This window comes from Peromyscus maniculatus, chromosome 14, assembly GCF_049852395.1.
Source record: "Peromyscus maniculatus bairdii isolate BWxNUB_F1_BW_parent chromosome 14, HU_Pman_BW_mat_3.1, whole genome shotgun sequence".
Classification (NCBI taxonomy): domain Eukaryota; kingdom Metazoa; phylum Chordata; class Mammalia; order Rodentia; family Cricetidae; genus Peromyscus; species Peromyscus maniculatus.
The window spans coordinates 36407442-36422842 of NC_134865.1; the positions used below are offsets into that span (position 1 = coordinate 36407442).

General features: G+C 39.4%; 1 protein-coding gene across 3 annotated transcripts in view; it reads left to right on the forward strand.

Moving 5' to 3' along the window:
- The window catches only part of Hdac9 (histone deacetylase 9), an 844224-nt gene that overhangs the window by 804734 nt on the left and 24089 nt on the right, over window positions 1-15401 (forward strand). For all 3 annotated transcript variants that reach the window (XM_042260715.2, XM_016002464.3, XM_076550778.1), the window contains one exon: window positions 4417-4501. In XM_042260715.2, the coding sequence (XP_042116649.2) occupies window positions 4417-4501 (85 nt within the window). The remainder of the gene's footprint in view (window positions 1-4416; window positions 4502-15401) is intronic.

The following is a 15401-nucleotide window of genomic DNA, read 5'->3' on the forward strand; positions in this document are numbered from 1 at the left end:
GGACTTTTTTTGAGTTGTGTTTCAATGGTGGAATATAAAATTTTTTCTCTGAAATAAAAAATATCCGATACTCTCACTCTTCATTTCAACATTACAATGTGGGTATTAGACAGTACAATGAGATAACAAGATGACTGTACAGATTAGAGAGGAATGAGGAGCATCTTACTATTATATATGGTTGTATATGCAGAGAATCCATTAAATTATTTTCATTAACGTATGTTTAATACTTGTTTAGCAAGATTAATAGTCAATTAAAATTCAACTAAAATCTATGAAAATTTAAAATTTATTTGAAAAGTTGGTAAAAATCAACTATATCTCTTTATATCAAGAATAGAATAGGGAATAAAGTTGAAGTCTATGCAGATTTTCTACAACTACCTAAAATGAGGAGAACCTGGATGAGTGCTTCCATATTGTGAAAATTCTGAATTATCTTTAGAAGTCTCTGAAAGCTAACATTAACTCCAAAATCTCTTTAAAATAAATTTACTTCTGAGTATGGTGGCACAAACCTATACTGCCAACAGTTGGGAGATGAATGTAGAAGAATCATGAATCCAATGTCAATCTGAGTTTTGTTGAGACCCTGTCCAAAAAAAAATCAATCAATTAATTAATAATAAATATACACACATAGATAATTTATAAACATATCATAAAATATACCAAATACCTAGAATAATTCAATGCATGAACCTAAACATTAAAACTTTAAACACTTTTGGACACATTAGCAAGTGTCTACCTATATCTATGTATTCAGTATTACACATGGTGAAGATTTCATTTGTGTTGTTCCAATCTTAGATGGACTTTTAATAAAAAACCCAGAGCCAGATATCAAGGTGAAGGCTAAAAGATCAGAGAAACAGAGCAAGCCACAGCCACCAACTCTTACCCCACTAATTCCACGAATCCTCTGACTGAAATCCTCTGAATCTTCACACAAAAGGGTCTCAGCTGAACTGTTGAGTTCCTATTTCCTCATGCCTTATATACGTTTCTCCACCCTGTTGTCACTTCCTGGAATTGAAGGTTTATGTGCTTCCCAGCACTGGGATTAAAGGTGTGAGCCACCACTGCCTGGCTCTGATTCCAGTGTGGCCTTGAACTCACAGAGGTCCAGATGGATCTCTGCCTCCTGAGTGATAGGATTAAGGGTGTGTGCCACCACTGTCTGGCCTCTATGTCTAATCTAGTCGCTGGCTCTGTCCTGTGATCCTCAGGCAAGGTTTATTAGGGTACACAATATATCACCACATATTTGTCCCAAATTAAGCTAAAATTTAATTTTTATAGTTTAAAACAAATCTCATTCTATTTGTATTCCTGCTACTGCTTTTAAAATATTTTTGAATTTTCTTTTCTATTAATTTATTTTTAATTAAAATATGACTACATCATTTCCCCAGTCTTCTCTCCCACCCTTCCCACGTTCTCCCAGTCTTTCTCCACCACCTCTCAAATTCCTGGCCTCTAAGTCTCCCTCTCCCACTAGTAATTGTCTCTAGCTGGTGTTTTAAAATCGCTGCAGTCCTTGGAAATCACGTGACAGGTGACACTGAACAAGCATCTGAAGTTGTTATGTAGAACAACACCTTGATTTTATGTAGAAGATATGAAGAATAAGTTTCTCTATCACAGAGCCTAAATCAGAGTAAGAAATGGTTATGATTATATTTTACATGTAGAAAAAATGATCATTTGTTAGCTTTTTGTGTCCATGGGTTACATTCAACTTATATAATTTATCTTAATAACATCATGAAAATTATCTTTATTTAATGGAGTTTCTCAGCAGACAGAATGATGGGCATGTAAGAGTTCTCATATCTGGATCTGCCTTATCTTACTGTAACCCTTTGTATGCAAAAGCACTCTGTGTGCTTAGATTTCTTTTTTATCTCTTAGTAATTCTAACTGGTCTCAACAGCCAATGTTGTTGCTACATCTTATTGGCCAAACTAAATACCTAATATAGCTTTACCATGTATTCTCATATTTGCTCTAAACTTATTAAAAATGACTATTTACTTAGTATTATTTCATTACTTAGTTATTACATTACTAATAATGACCAGTACTCATCAATATTTATCAAGTAGATACTTCAATGTGATGGTTTTGTTACCCATAATTCTGAGTGATTAAGTCAACAAATTCTCTAAAAAGAGAAAACACACACACACACACACACACACACACACACACATCCCTTCACTTCAATTCTTTGGTCTCTTCATACAAGTTTTTAATTTTAGGAAAACAGCCCGTAAATGCTGCCTGCTTTTTTGCCAGTGGAAAGACTACTGCCCATTGCCTTCTCTGCACTGCTACTTGATGGAAAATAAAGAGCCCACATTGAGAATGCTCTGAATCCAGCCCTGTCTGTGTGTACACACTCAAAATGAAACAAATTGGGGCAATTTACTGAAGGTTAAACCCTCAAATGACATTCACCTAAAACATGTAGGGAAATGGTTTGAGAGGCTTAAATGATCAATTTAATTTCCTTAATTCTCTGAGTTGCTTTTAGAAGTAGGCACAACTTTATCCATCACACTGAAAACTCTAAATTGTGGGTTTAGATGTGTTTGTGTTTTCATTCTCAACATGCTGAACCACATATACTTTCTATATTACCCAGGACTTAAAAACAAGCCCACAGACCTCAGTGTGCTCCAGTTACAAAATTGGGGTTTTTGCATTTGTGATCTGCCTCTAGTTTTCTCTCCAGTATCCAACACCATCAGTTTGTCAGCATGTTTTTTAATCTGAAGTCACAAGGAATTTTTTTTTTGAAAGAACTGACTGTCAATCTTATGCATACATTCTAACGTGAAGCAGTGTTCCAAAATATTTTATTGCTATTAGAACTGATTTCCCTCTAGGTCCTGAGAAAGATGTGAGTGGGAGGAAGGTTTGTGTATGAGAAAAGTGTCTCTCTCAACCCTGTCATACTTCAGAAAACATTTTCCAAGAAGCCTGCGCTTATGGTTCAGTCTGCCTCTGAGACAAGAGGGCATCACCAGGATGACATATTCTTAAAGACACAATCTGAAGTACTGATTTTTTAAAAAATGACTTTAGCTAAGTTTAAGTGTTTAAGCTTTCACAACCTTTCATTGACATTGAGTTGGTACAGTGGTGTTTTTCCTCTTACTAAACTGTATTGCATACAGACCTTTTGTTGTTTTAAAGCTTTTTCTTTGGCAGCTAAGAAAAACACTCTACAAAGTTATATTTAGTGAATTTACTCATGTATAAATATCCCCGAGCTACTCTGTTATCCTGTGGCATCTGGAAGAAAGGTGCTATTGTTTTCAATCCCATGATTGAAGTATAGAATAATCAACTCCAAGAGACCCTGGGGGTGAGATTCACTCACATATGCTGTGGAAATTTATAATTCCTTAGGTTTTTTTTTTTAGTTTTTCCTCCAGATGAAGAAACTTGGATGAGTGTGCTTTGGTCCTCTGTTGACAGCAGGTCCTGGTCATTCATGCCACTCTATTTAACCACCACTTCTTATGTGAGGCTATTAACTTGAAGTTTTCTAGGAAAACAGCTGTTTTAGGACTCATTGTCTCACAACTATTGTTTGCTTGCTTTCTGGGTTCCCAAGACTAGATGGTTATTTTCTTTGCGACTACCCTACCCCACGGTACATTCATCACCATGTGTCTAGGATCTGTGTCACCAGACTTGGTTCTAACAGAGATACTCAATAAATTATCAGAAGCTCTGATGCATTTCTTGCAATGTTTGCTGAATTCCTCCATGAAAAATCAGTGTAATTCCAGAAGATCATGATAGATTTGCACGGAAGGAATTTATCCCATGCTTGAGGCTGACATGAGCGTGGTTTTCAATAAAGTTCATGTTAAGTGGAACTGTGTTATTTTTTTTACCTCTAGCTTCTACTACTACTTTATTCAACGAATAAGAAAAAATGCCTCATGACTATCCACCAGGAAGTGTTTAGTGTTTAAGACGATTACACGTAAAAGCACTGCTGAAACACAAATAATAGACTGTCCACTCTGATGAAACTTCCCTGAGAGTTTGCTCGCTGGCCCCAGCTGCAGAGACCCTCATGATGGAATTTGGTTTGTGAGAAAGCTACAAAAAAATTACACAAATAACTCAGATTTTAAATGACTGACACACAGATGTGCACCTGCTTCGGGGCCTTCATGCATTAATCTTGTGACCAATAGAAAAGCTCCTTGGAATTTAATCATATGGACACAAAATATAGCTGACTACACTTAGGGACCTGATGTCAGCAAAATGTTAAGCAGTTCTTGGAGCAGGTTCCTGAGGATGAGCTTGTTCACATGCTTTGCTCCTTGCTACTCACTGTTAAGTCATGTTCTGCCCATGTTCTTCCTCCTGTTCTTGCAGCTGGGCCCTCTTGAGGAAGATGTCCTCCACCAGATCCCAAACACGAATGCTGCTGCTTCTTTACAGAGGATCACTGAAATCCAAAGTACGTCTTCAGTTTCTTTTTCATCCTTAACTAGGTCACGTTTATTGGGATTATATTGTGAATTAAAGCACAGAGAAACATAATCATTTTAATTTGCACATATATTTTATTGAAATGTCTTGATTTACTGCCTGTGATAGTCTTATCTTGCACTGGTGTCATAACTCAGAATCTAGACTTAGAATCTTGTTTTTCTCATACTTTCTACGTACTTAAGATTGTTTCAAACACCAAGCACTGACCTAGAGCAACTAACTAAATTTAGAAACTGTGACTGTGTAGACTGTGTAGTGGTTTTAACTAGGAGTAAGTCATCTCCTAAATGTGTTCGGACTTGGCAATCGTGCCCTAGCTTTACATTTGGCATAGAAGGAAAATTAATGAGAAAGTCTCATTATGAGAAAGTCCTACTTTGGCAAACATGGTAAGATGGTCTTTTTATTAGGCAGTTACCTTCATAGACATCAACATTCCCCACTATAGATTAACAGGAAGGTTAACACAAAGACAAATGCCAAATTGCAAAAGTGAGTTCTAAGGATCATCACGGAAGCCCGTAGCTTTGCCAATTTTCCATGGATGCATGTTTCCACACTACTGAAAAACCTTTGCCATATCTTAGAGTTGGTCTTCTCTTGCACAGCAGCGACCAGGAGATGAGGGTGTTAGTGGTGTTGTATTACCATTCTTTTGGTACCAGGAATATCATACACAAACCTTCACTGAAATCTCACACATGCCTGGAATGTGTGCTATAGGTATTTACTAAATCTTATTGACTACATGTAACTGTGGAATGAATTTCAAAGTGATGAATTTCAAATATTTTCAGAGAACAGAAAAATAAATGTTTAAATACTAGAGAGGAAAGTTACTGGGATAAAGCTAAAGTACTGGAGTTGGCTGCCTCCAAAGACAAGCTTGGGGATGCTCATCTGCTCTGGTAAAAAAGCTTGCTCATGTCTGACTCTTGTTTTGAGAGAAGATAAGGAGGGTCATGTGAATGCCACCCCAGGTCACTTAGAGGGACTCTTTGGGTGATCTCTGACAGGCGTCTCCTGCTCATCCAGATCTTATCCAAAGTCCCTGTACAGGATATTGGCGGTATAAAGAGGGCTCAGGCTTCATGTGTGTAGTTTTCTTTTTCTAAGGACTTTGGCCATTATACTCAGAGTGTTCGTACAAAATTCTCCCTGTGTATCTTCATAGTATAACACTGACACTACAACATGCATTTAAGAATGGCTTTGTTATGAGTTGGTCAGCCATAAAGTTCAGGAAAAAGGAGAGGGGAGAGAGGAAGAGGAGAAGGAAGACAAAGAAGAGGAGAACAGTGGTGGAAGAGTCTCTGGCTTCAGGGATTTTACCTTCCAGTTGGTGAAGGAGTCTAAAATGTCTAACTCCAGCTCAGGGCTCTCTGGAGGCACTGAGGTCATGGCAAAGGGGAAGCTTCTTTCTTCAACAAAGAAGAGGCTTGCGATGTCAAGCTTAGACTCAAGAGGAGGTAGACCTGAGGAGCTGCTTCTGGAACCAGTCTTCTGCTATAATGAACCAATGCTTGCATCAGCTCTTAGTGAAGAGCTCATGGTCTGCCCTCTCACCTATTCAGCCTGGATTTATTAATGAATTCTTACTACCTAATAACATGCAAGTCCAGGAAGATTAACTCAGCCCTGGCTTCATGGGAGCTGTTCTTAGTCTTAGGCCAAGCCAGATAGTTGTTGCTTAAGGAAAGGGTGTACAGTCTTTCCTCTCTCTCTTCAACAGGACTCCCAGAGCTTGCCAGGGCAGGGGTCAAGGTCATGACAGGGGAACCCACAGAGACAGCTGACCTGAGCTAGTGGGAGCTCACAGACCCTAGACCGACAGCTAGGGAGCCTGCACGGGACTAGCCTAGGCCCTCTGCATGTGGTGACAGCTGTGTAGCAGTGGGATCAGGATCTGTCCCTGGCACATGAACTGGCTTTGGGGAATCCAATCCCCAAGCTGGGTTGCCTTGCCCAGCCTTGATGCAGGGGAGGAGCTTGGTCCTTCCTCAAATTGATGTGCCATGCTTTGTTGACTCCCATGGGAGACCTGCCACTTTCTGAATGAAGATGGAGGAGGAGTGGAGTGGTGGGTAGGAGGAAAAGGGAGAATAGGAGGAGAGGAGGGAGGGGAAATTGTGGTGGGTGTGTAAAGTAAATGAAAAAATAAATAAAAAGAAAGGGTGTATTTCACAATCTGGCCAGAGAGAATTAGGCTTCATGGCCCTTTGGCCTCGGGTCATGTAGACTCCATTCTTGGAATGGCCCATGTTTATGTCAGTATTCTTGCTGTTGCTGCCTTAGAATTCTTAGCATTTTTAATAAGAGGCCCACATTTTCCCCTGTGCCTTTCAAGTAACATAACAAGTAACATAACCAGTTCCATTGACAAAATTCTGATGATAAAAATAAGAGTAATAGAAGTATCATCCACACTGGAATTAAATCATGGTTTAGTGGGAGTGAACGGTGTTGGAATGAGGTAGTAACCAAGTCTGGAGGTGACGTCTTAGCATGGGGAGAAGTAAAAGCCAGCACAGACTTGGTCCCTCCACACTGGCTCTCACACTGTGCTGCATTTCTATCGGTTCTAACTGTGTGTGTCTTTTAGGCTGCTCTTTCAAACTAAAGGAATGAGAAGAGAATGAGGAATGCCCATGGACCAACAGATAAAGTGTGTATTTTAGAGTCTGAAACTTCGTACTAACTGGGGAAATTAAAAGGATGGGCTTCGAGTTTGATACACAATACTCAGTTCTCTTACAAAATATGGTGTATTCTTTCCTTTCCTTCTCCTTGATCCAAACACACTTTTCCAAGCTAAGTGCCCTGGATGACTCTAGAACCTTGATCAGGCTTTCCAATCTGGTTCTACATGGAAAATAGTCAAACCTGGCTGCATAGCTTTGGGATTAAAAAAAAAAAAAAAACCATGAAACACATGATCCCTTCCTTGTTAGAATGTTGCTAAGAATTTTGAGTCCACAGCAGAAAAGTGCTCCAAGTAAGGGATCCTTCTGAGTCCACAGACTTCACGCCTAGGAAGTGGACCCTAAAAGTAGCCTTTCTTTAACAAGTGTATTCTTCTCCATAGGTGCCTTTGAGCACCACAGGGGCCCCCTTTCAGCTCAAGGAGGTGTTTGAGTTTTAGCCCACCTCCTAGCCCAGGTTCTGAAGGATTCTTCTGTGCTGCAGTTCAGAGCTATGTAAATGTTGGAAAGTAGGCCTTACCATGTGGGAAACATTCAGGCACGTTCCTAGAGAGTTCTGTCCCCAGACACACAGCAAGGTGCTGACAGGCCTTCTGTGAATTTCTTCTTGAGAACTGAGCCCCCCAGCTGAGGGTATGCAGGTGCTGGACGCTGTGATTAGCATTGGCCCACTGCCTGGACACATGCCTTTTTGTATTTTGCAGCAGGATCATCCCTATGGTCCTATTCTTGCTTAGATTTCTCATGCAGCTCAAGAGAAAAGCTTTATAAGGATTCAGAAGGGCAGTCATTTTTCCTGGCAGGTGGAGCAACCCCCATCCTGATATATTACAGGCTACTTACATCTCATGATAATGAATTGTATATAGGGATCAACTGTCTATTTGAAGAAGTGGGAGTGTATGGCAAACAATATATTTTTAAAAGTTTTATTTTTCCTTTAAAAGTTGAAAGTAAAATTAACAGATTATTTTAGTCATCTTCTGGATATTTTAAAAAATATTTTTTAAAAATATCTAAAAATATTAACATTTACCGTTCATCACAACACTATTCAGAATAAAACCTGAGTGTCTATCAGTGGAAGAATGGATAAAGAAATGTGATATATAGAGACAACGGAATAGTATTCAGTCTTAAAGAGGAAGCCCTATAACATGTGCTCATTTAGTTTTACATCTTTTCACACCACAAGTTGTTCTACTGATATTTTTGCTTGTTTTCTCTTAATTGCTGAAACTTTTGTACAGTGACTGGCATGCATAGGTGCTTTGTAAATATTTTAAAATAAGTTAATAATCTTTTGTCCTATTTCTTTTTTTTTTCTTTTTTTTCTTTTTTCTTTTTTTTTGGTTTTTTCGAGACAGGGTTTCTCTGTGTAACTTTGTGCCTTTCCTGGAGCTCACTTGGTAGCCCAGGCTGGCCTCGAACTCACAGAGATCCACCTGCCTCTACCTCCCAAGTGCTGGGATCAAAGGCGTGCGCCACCACGCCCGGCTCCTATTTCCTTATCATTTAGACTAGATTGCTTTTTTAAAGTTAGCTTAATGTAAGTATACCTGCCAAGCATCCTTGATCCAGAGGATTTAAGAAGAGCAAAAATCCACACGAGAGCATGTTTCTTCCCACTTCACAGCCCACAAGGAGGAGTCAGTTCTTCTAGGAAGACACAAAACTACTTTTTTGTGCTGCCATTTCCCCTGCTAATCTTAGAAGAGATGCTTTTCACAGCTGAGTCTAGGACTTCATGGCACAGCAGTAATCAGCAACAAGTGTTGCCAGGGAAGTGCCAGCCCAGAGCAGGAAGAAGGGCCCTCATGTGTGTGCATTTTTTCCTACAACCCATGCTTACAGCTCAGAGTTTCCATGTGACCCTGATGTTCCCCACGCTTCTGCATCCCATGGTAGGAAGCAAGATCTTCTAGCCATTCTTCTTATACCAGTGCTGGTCCATGGTATCAGCTTCACTGAGACTAGGGTGGAAGAACCATGAACTGAGTTTTTCATAAAATTAAAGTGATTCAGCTTGAAAGAGTAAAATTTTAAGTTCTAAAAACATGTAACAAATGATACTGATTTTCATGTGTGAAACCTCAAAATATGAGAGGTTTAAATACAGAGACATGGTTTCCCTTCATTTAAATTTTTAGTGAAAATATACTTTATAAATGACAACCAACTTTGTAGACCTCCTATGTGATAATCATAGTATCTTTTGATTTTAAGATCAAGAAAGCATATGTGTGCCCAAAGATTTGAGAATTTTTTTTTTTTTAAATTGCTGCAACCATCTAGTAGTGGTTTGGAGCTGACAAGTTGAAAAACACCAAGTGGCAAACTTTAAAATGATATGGATCCCTCTATAATCCTCTCTTCTGTTCCCAAGCCATATGACCATTGAGCAAACCACTTTCTCAGCTTTCAGAATGAACAGGGAAGCAAGCACCACCACGCTGCTTTCTAAATTGGTGCTACTGGCAGTCAGGGAGAGAGGGGCAAGGGGATAAGGAGCAAAATTATACAGGAAATGTGGAAATTTCTCACCGGAACCTCACTTTTGTCTTCTTTCCACTATAAGGATTTTCTTTTGTTGTATAATTTATTTTTTTTTAGAATTCTTTATTTTTCCAACTAGTGCAAAATGATAACCTAAGTCAAAATGAGGAAGAAACAGTCTTTGCAGTTTCATCCTATGTTCTTGTCAAATGCATCACATAGAAAGAAGATAAACCTCCATGTCTCCTACATGTATATCTTGCTGCTTTGGTCTGAATGAGACTGCCCCGCATAGGCAGATGTGTTTGAATGCTTGGTCTCAGTCAGTGGAAATGTTTGGGAAGGGTTGGGGGTGTGAGCTTGTTGGAAGAGCTGTGTCACTGGGGGTTAAAAGGTTTCAAAAGCCCATGCCATTTCCAGTTAGCTCTTTCTCCCCACCTCGTCCTTGTGGATGAGATGTGAGTTCTCAGCGACTGCTCCAGTGCCATGCCTGCCTGCTGCCATGCCCCCTGCTGTGACGTTCATTGAGCCACCTTTTAAAACCACAAGTCTGAATAAACTCTTTTTTCCATAAGTTGCCTCAGTTATGGAATCTTATCACAACAACAGAAAGTAACTAAGACATTAATTACTATTGTTTTAAAAACACACTTGTGGAATATTGCTCAGGGATGACAAATACGTATAGAGTTCTCTGAGTATACCCAACTTTTAAGCCAGTTTGAAAAAGGAGATGCTTTCCTTTGACATGGGCGAATGATGCAATGTACTTGGATACAGTGTGGAAAACAAGCCTCAAGTACACTCCTCCTTATTTTATGAAAATAAGAATGAAAACAGACTTTCCTATGAAGAGACAAGTTTGATGCCTGCTCTCCCTCATGACTGCTGCTGCCCTCTGCTTGGCATGTGTGTTATTGAGTGAATGTCTCCTACTTCCTCTTGCTCTTACTGTTTTTTGTTTTTCTTTCCCTTTTCTCTTTTTTCTGTTTTCTTTCTTATCCTGGGCCAACCTCTAGTTCTGAAAACTATCCTTTGAAGAAAACACTGACATTAATAAATAAACAAAGATGAAGGAAGGCTAGTTTTAGTGATTTTATTCATACTCTATTTCCTATAGGAGTTAACCAGTTGGCAAAACAAGATAAACACTGATGATCTTGCATGAGAATGAATGGTCGGAATATGAGCCATGCAGGTCTCTTAGTGTGAAAGAGATCTGGATAGTGATGAATGAAAATGGCTATTTAAATTAGAATAAGACTTGCTGTGAAAGTAACAACCACTCTCTTCATTCATCTGCAATGCAGTTCCAGCTGCCCACTCCCATTCCTGAGATACTGTACTTCTTCCACCACCAGGAAGAGGCATTTAGATCAGACAGACCAGGGGAAAATCCAGATAGCTTCTCATCTACAAGGAATTTGCATAGGACTCTTGATGTGAGAGAAATTACTTAATATTTTACCTCAAGGGCCCATGCACACAGTTAAAAGTGCCATTTTCTCTATATTTCAACATGTACTTAGTCATCTTGTAGTTGACTTGAGTACATACCCACATGCCCACACAAACTCAAATTTTCCTCTGAGTTTTTGTCCCATACTATTTCACTTTGATTTTCTTTTTCTGATCTTTCTTTTTCTCTCTCCTCCATTTCCATCCCACTGAGATCCAGGGGCAAGTGTAAGAGGGTACAGTATCAGAAAGGGACTTTTTACTTCCAAAAATGAATTGTTTGGCTTCAAGCAAGAATGAAGTATCATCAGGCCTCCATTTAGAAGATCATTGTGGGAGCTAGACAGGTTGGACAAGGGTTAGGAGCATTAGTTGATCTTCCAGAGGACCAGGGTTTGGTCCTGCTGGGGCCTGCAACCACTCAGACCCAAGTAAACACACAGAGTCTTGTATTACTTATAAACTGTATGGCCGTGGCAGGCTTCTTGCTATCTAGTTCTTATATCTTAAATTAACCCATTTCTATTAATCTATAAGTTGCCATGTGGCTGTGTCTTACCAGTACTTTACATCTTACTTCTCATGGTGGTGGCAGCTGTCAGTGTCGCCTGACTCAGCTTTCCACTTCCCAGAATTCTCCTCTTCACTTATCCCACCTCTACTATACTTCCTGCCTGGCTACTGGCCAATGAGTGTTTTATTTATCAGTCAATCAGAGTGACATATTCACAGCATACAGAAAGACATCCCAAGCAGTTTTCTGATTTTTGAAAATGGAAAATAAAATTATTTGCCTTGTGAAACTGAAGTCAATAAAGAAAAAGAGGTTTGGAAGGAAATAAGAAAATTGGACTTCAGAACAAGTTTTGCTAAGAATCTTGAGTGTTGGCGAAATGTCAGCTTTGTTCTCAGCATCTATGTTCTACTGTGAAGTTACAGAGGGCCACTGAATGGAATTATTCATACAAGACAAATGCTGTAAGCTATTAATGAATATCCAAACATCAATCAATAAGTGCTAATTGTCTACAATGTGCTATATCTTCAGACTCTTAACTAATATCGATTAACAGTTTTAACTTTTCCCAACAACTCAATAAAGAGAGTCTATTCTCATGGCCACTTTAGGGAAATTGAGGGACATCAGGTTACTTAAGTTCCATTGGGCCATACAGCTAATGAGTAGGGAGAGCAAGCTCATAAACCCATCAGATCTGCTCCAGGTCTTCCCACCGAGCCACTGGGTTCTGGCAGTTCACCAGTAAACTCACTCCTGCTGTGCTTTCCATGTGTCTTTTCCCCATTTTCCCATCTGTTTCAAAGGTGAAATACTTAAGGGGAAAAAATCAATTTGATTTAAAAACTGGAATTTTAGTTGTCCAGACTAATTGAGGTTGAACCATAGTCTGGTCTGGAAGCCCAGTGCCAAATTCCAAGGAGCCACAGAGCTCTGAGTCCACTCTAGAGCCCCTTGTAAACTTGTAAAACAACTCTAATCAGAAAAAAATGCAAGGGTTGGCAGAATTTCAAGTCTCTGCCCTGTTGTCAGGTGTGAGCTGTGATTTGTCATGGAGCCTTTGGCTTTAGTCAGAGGCCTTGATGTTAGCGCCCTGAGCCAGGCAGACCTTCAGTGAAGAAAAGCAGCACTAGGCATTCTCCCACTATTAACCCCACCACCCCTCACTTGTATCACAGCCAAGTCAAATGTGTACACATGACTCTTTCAGGGTTGATTCTGAATTTCTAATTAGCCATTTTCTTGAAACACTAAAACTCTGACTCTTGTGTGGAGGAGCCCCAACTCTAAAATACACCCAAATAAAAGCAAAAAACTCCCATCTCCTTAGAGATTTTGCTTGGTTAGTTAATTTATTTTTTCCAATTGCATCTGCAGTTACAAAGTTTTCATTCATTTTTCTTCCAAGCCAAAACTAATCAAACCAAAGTAATAAATAAGTATTTCATTGTCTGAGCCTGAAAGCTCTTGGGCAGTAGGAGTGCTCTGGGAAGGAGAGCATCCTAAATGCCACCCAGCAGGTGAGTTTCTTACACCTGCAGAGCCCCATAAGCTGAGGCCAAGCTTAGGGGAAGAACACTTGCTGTGTATTTGCATATATTTTGTCTGGTTCCCCCATACCTCTGCAATGCAAACCATCCATGGCTACTGGAGACCTCACAAGGCCAGGTATGTTGTTGCTGAAGGTATTTTCAAAGGGAAACAGGAAAACTAAGACTTTGCTCCTCTATAGGGCTGTGATGTCAAAGTCCATTTCCTTTTTATCTAGGTATCTCTGTCTCCACCCTATTTACTAAGTAAAGTCAGAATCTCACCAACTTCCTGTTTTAGATGCAGCTGGACAGAAATTTCAACAGGCCCCACCTAAAAGCAAAGAGATTTAGTGTATGTACAAAAAATGAATTTTATCATATTACTGAGCTCACTAAGATGTGGAGAAACAGAATGGAGAAACAGAATGGAGAAAAGTAAGTTGAAATGTCCTAAGGAGCAGTGAGCAGTGACATCAACAGGAAGAGTAAGATCCAGAAGTGCATGCTGGAGCCTGGTATGCACACATGTGCTGAAGACCTGCCTGAAAGTCAGCATAGAAGTTTGATGGGTCTTAAAGAAGTTTTTGTTATTTAACTCTTAGGTTCAAGAAGAGGCCAGTGAACTTCCTTTCTGGAGAAAAGTATCCCTAACTTAAATCTTCAGTGTATAGAAAAACTGGGTCAACAAAATATGGACTTTATAAATGAACAAACAAACAAACAAATAAATAAATAACCTATTTAGAGAAATGAATAAAATCCAAATTTTATTGGTTTTTATTGGTACAAGGGCATGTACCACTAGGGAGAATAGGCAGAAGAAAAGAGATTATTTTTAGGGTTAAATATGCAGGGTATAATAGTAACAATGGATGAAGAATGGTCATTCACCTTCAGTCTTGCATAAAACTTTACTGAAATAATAATATGGCTCTCCCTTCTTTTTTTCTTTCAAAAGACAAACACAGAAATAAAGAATAAGAAAGAAATCAAGAGGAGCCTGGACAGCAGATGAGCATCTGTTATTGTCTTAGCAGATGTGAGGGAAGGATGAAAACTGAATTATAAACTGGCCTTGCCAACCCGTCCCTGCAAGGATAGATGCATGACTGTATTAGCCATATGCCTACCATGCTTGACATACACAAGGAGGTCTCTGGGTTCTTTTCTAGTTTTTAAATCCTCTTTTCTTCTCACTCACCATCCAGTTCTCTCCTTTGCAGAGTTCTGCATTTACAAGTAATGAAATAATATTTAAAATTAGTCGAATTTCTGCTTTTCAATCCTCATTGCCACAGTCCTGCCCATCTCTGTTAATAATCTAAGAATATGTAAACTCAGGGTAAAGTCTACAAATAACTATTTGCAACACTAGACCCAAACAAACAGGTCCGCAAGATACGATGCAAAGCACAGAGGTTGAGTTGTACATTTCTGATCATGGAACTCAAATGGGCCCATTACAATCCTGGTGTGTCTCAGGTCAGTCTTCTCTGCCTTTCAAACAACCTTTTCCAACTTCATTCTCCTTGTTTCTGACCTCCCTTCACATTTCTCAAATGTCAGCAACAAACCTTGCTTAGAATAAACAGTAGTCGCCATTCTGTGTTCTTACAGCCATTCTTCCAGCAACAATCACACACTATATAATTCCTCCCAATGTTCTACACTAGTTATTTCTATTGTCTTATTCCTACATCCCTAGACAGAACCACCCCAGCACCGATGCCATCATATCTAGTCACTAGTAACATTTATACCACTCTATTTAAAAACTAATTTTTACTAAATCCATAGCTATTTATTCTCTGGGTTACAATATAATATTATCCCCTCAACTCAAATCAGTTTAGCTCTCTGTCTCTTTAGAAGAGCATTCCTTCAGACTGGTTCCCATGACCTAGGTCCATCTGCTTTGGGTGTCAACCTACTTTTTGCAGACTAGTCAGAACTCATCATGCTAGTTTAGTTTTCCTGCCTGTATTAGTCTAAGTTCTCCAGAGGAAAAATAGCAGTCTGTTCTACTTTTGTGGAGACATGGGATCCCCAAAACATCGTTTTGCCAAAATGAAGAGCCAGGAGAATTGGTAAAAGTCTTGAGCTGAGTCTGTAGGCCAGAGAACTAGAAGACTCACTGGTGTGAGTTCCAGATAAAGTCCA